Source organism: Stigmatopora argus, chromosome 2 (assembly GCF_051989625.1).
Source record: "Stigmatopora argus isolate UIUO_Sarg chromosome 2, RoL_Sarg_1.0, whole genome shotgun sequence".
In the NCBI taxonomy this organism is placed as follows: domain Eukaryota; kingdom Metazoa; phylum Chordata; class Actinopteri; order Syngnathiformes; family Syngnathidae; genus Stigmatopora; species Stigmatopora argus.
In genome coordinates, this window is record NC_135388.1 from 11427501 (window position 1) to 11431372 (window position 3872).

The window sequence follows — 3872 nt, forward strand, 5'->3', positions numbered from 1 at the left end:
CTCTTGGCTCTCCTTCCCTTGTGTGACTGGTGTTTGTGATTTGTCATCAACTCCTGTCTGTGTATTTCAACCCTGTGTTTTGGTACGTCTTGATTGGAGTATTGTTTCTTGTTTCCGTAAGTGCGTCTCCCCTGTTTAGTTTTTATTTAGTTAATTTTGTCCCCGTTTTGAGTATTAGTATCGCTATTTTTCATTAAAATTCCAAAGTTGAGCACCAGCATTTCCCTTCCTGCTCATGGGTTCCACTTCGCTTTGCAGCCAAAGGCAAATCATGACAAATAGTTTCTTTCTATGCGCTTTAAAACAATAGTATAATGATATCCTGAAATGATGGCTTTTATAAATAGTGTGCCACCTTAATATTTTAAGCACCGCTATCTGCCCACAGTAGTTAAAAACAATAGGTGGCAATGAGTGTCAGAAGAAAAAACAATGAAATCCAAAAACAAATTGATAATGATTTATTAATTGGAATTATTATATGGAAAATAACAACATTAAAAATAATAAAAATCAGTACAGTATACATATACTTGTGTTGGATGTGCATTTTTTTTATGTCGGCAGCCTTTGACAGCGAGACATCTGTTCCAATTTAGCTTGATGGGAGCGAATGATTAGTGACATCATTTGATTTTTTCCCCCCAGTGTCATGAAGCGCTCGTGGACATTTTCACGGGGCAGGTGGAGGAAGAGCTGGACGAAGGCCCTGCACAGGTGAGACCCGGGGAGGAGGAGGGCGAGCCGTCCCGGTCCTTCGTTAGGGGCCGAGACGAGATGTTCGTGAAGGAGAAGCTAAGGGTATTGCTGGACGCCACTCAGTACGCGGGCCTGGCCCTCCGCTCGGATTTGGAGGCTATTAGGAAAGATTTGGAGCTGAGCCGGCAGATTTGCGGCAGCCGTCAGGAGGAGATGAGGGATTTGCAGGAGAAAATCAACTCTTTGACTTTGGCGGAGGATGGGGCCGACGACCAAAGGGGGGCGGGTGAAGTGGACACGAGGAGATGTGCTTTGGAGAGGAAGAGCGAGTGGGTGGAGCAAGCCAGGGGTTACTCCAAATGTCACAGAGGGAACGACGACGACTCGGACACGGGCTTAAGCTCCCTCCACAGCCAGGAGTCAGACAGTCTCACCATCTACCAATCGCTGGTTTAGAACTGGATCAGCTCGAAACCTGGACCAGACTCAAAAAACACTCCGCATTTCCTACTCCGGAATTCCACGAATTCGACCAGTTTAGGGTTTAGTCTGCTTGAATAGGTTGCAGGACCCCACAACACTGGATGGATGAATAAACCACGTACTGTATCTGGATTGAAATGCTCGAGTGGGAACATTGTTCCAAACTAGATCAGGTCTCGACTCTATCTCTGAGTATAGTCTTTCTGGTACTCGGACGATTCGCAGAAAGACGTTCCGCCGACGGACGTTTGGCCGACGGACAATTCGCCGAACGGACGTTTGGCCGAAACGGGATTCGTGTGCTCGCCCCGCCCCCGGATCGTGTGTGTACATGTTTTTCAACCTCGGCCCGCGGGCCATATACGGCCCGTTACAGATAACATTCATTTAGGAATAACAAGGGCATGTACTGCCCACCGCTGGACATATTTCTAAATACAAGTACGTACTACAATGTGCTGCCAATTTTTTCTATTTTTTATTTTATCCTTGCGTTTAAAGTAGTAGTCATTTGGAGATCACACAGAACAGTACGTGACAGAAGGAATAGAGAAAATAAAGTAGTAGTAACAGTAAGTACTACTGTAATGAAATTGTAAATCCAGAAATCCTACTCCAGAAAACTTACACCAGCATAGAAAACGTTAAGATTAATCTTTGAATTAAGGTTCTCAGCAAATCATTTTGAATATATATTTCCTAAAATAATGGGAAATTATTTAAAATTAAACTAGAAGTAAGTGTTCCATGGCATTTCCAGGTATTGTTCTCCAAGCCCTCTAGTCTGTCCAAGGCACTTAGAATTTCACATAAGTCTTCTAGTGTTGTTTTTTCTCAGTGTCAGACATCAATCCCCAGCTTTGATAAATTACATTGCGTGTCCAAATGGCTACTACTTTAAACGCAAGGATAAAATAAAAAATATAAAAAATTGGCAGCACATTGTCGTACGTACTTGTATTTAGAAATATGTCCAGCAGGGGGCAGTACATGCCCTTGTTATTCCTAAATGAATGTTATCTGTAACGGACTGTATATGGCCCGCGGGCCAAGGTTGAAAAACATCTACACACACGATCCGGGGGCGGGGCGAGCGCGCAAATCCCGTTTTGGTAAAACGTCCATTCGGCGAACCGTCCGTCGGCCAAACGTCCGTCGGCCAAAGATCTTTCGGCAAATTGTTCGGTCACGGTCTTTCTCATGTCTTTGTTCTTAAACTTGAACATGTCTCTTATTATTCAAATAAAAATTCCAACAAAAACAAAAAGAAGCATCCCGTCGCATGCCTAACTTTTCAGTCCCTGGCAACACTGTAACAAAGAAGCAATAATCTAAAAAAAAAAAAAAAACTTCTCGTTTGAGGAGCTTCGATGAACTTGACCTTTAAGTGTAAATAGCAAACAACAGTGAAAGACGAGAACATTCTTCCCCTTTTGTGTGTTTGTACGTGTACGAGCCTGTTGGCTGTTTCCCACAAGACTGAATGGAATTGCACACATTTCAAATTGTGATTATGAGAAGAGTCCCAAGACGTCTGAAGCCACTTTAAGCGCTTTCAAGAATCTGGAGGGCTCCTCTTCTCGGAACTAAGCTTGGCACAGAGACAAAAGTTTTTATGGGCGTCTACTTTGAAGTCTTTGCATTATAAAAAAATGATGGACTTTTCATTTATACAAACAAGGGAACAAGAGTAAGATGCTTTTTTTGCTGGGCGTTCCGAATAGGAGGCAAAAGAAGATGACTGAGAAATCCTTTTTACACCTAGCCACACCACAAAAATCACAAGCCAAAACGTCTCTGTTCAATGTAACGCACACTTAAGATAACAACACGACAACAAAAATCACACATGCAGCCTCAATTTCACAAACTTACACAACAATAAATATTTCACCTCCCCCACCCCCCCCCCACCCCAAAAGACTCAAACACACTAAAAATTCAGCATCCAATGACCAAAAAAGACGGGCCAACTGCCTTACGAGAAAAAAAAAAGAATGTGATAAAAAACCTGTCTCACACAACAAAAAAACTCAAACTTACCAAAAACTCTGATACTTTTCTTTCTCGCGCACGCGCACGCACCCTTTCTCACGCTAAAATTTTCACACAAAACTAACACGCAAAAACACTCATTTTCCAAAACACACACAACAAAAACTCCTCATTGACCATAAATACAAAAGCTAACATACCCAAAAAAATCTCACCACAAAAGCTAACATCCACAAAAAAATCTCACCACAAAAGCTAACATCCACAAAAGAAATCTCACCATACTTATAAAATCTTTCTGGCAACTTGAAATAAATGTTGTACGGAGTGAAAAATAAATAAATCCCCCTGCACACACACACACATGACTCTCCCAAATAAGAAATCCATGAATAAAAACAAAAAAAAATACTCCAACTTCAGATTTAACTGCTTACGCAGGAACCGACGCATTTTGCAATGAGGATAAAGAATATTTGCCGTTCATTATTTTGTTATCTTTCAAGTGACCACCCCCCCAAAAAAATATAATTTCCTGCTCAACCATCAACAATAATATCTGTCAATGATGTTCCCTAATGCCAATAATGCTACTTTGTGTTCTTGCAGATGTTTTTGTGTGTGTATGTGTGTGTTCATGTATGTATGTGAGTGAGTGTCCATGAGGTCACTAATGAAGATAAGAGTGCCTCATA

At 41.7% G+C, this 3872-nt stretch overlaps 1 protein-coding gene across 1 annotated transcript in view; it reads left to right on the forward strand.

The window, feature by feature from the left end:
• Nucleotides 1-1516, forward strand: part of rassf10b (Ras association domain family member 10b) — a 3423-nt gene extending 1907 nt beyond the window's left edge. Inside the window, exon 2 of the mRNA XM_077592109.1 lies at nt 649-1516. Coding sequence (XP_077448235.1) covers nt 649-1155 — 507 coding nt within the window. The 3' untranslated portion in view covers nt 1156-1516. The remainder of the gene's footprint in view (nt 1-648) is intronic.
• Nucleotides 1517-3872: the final 2356 nt, after the last annotated feature.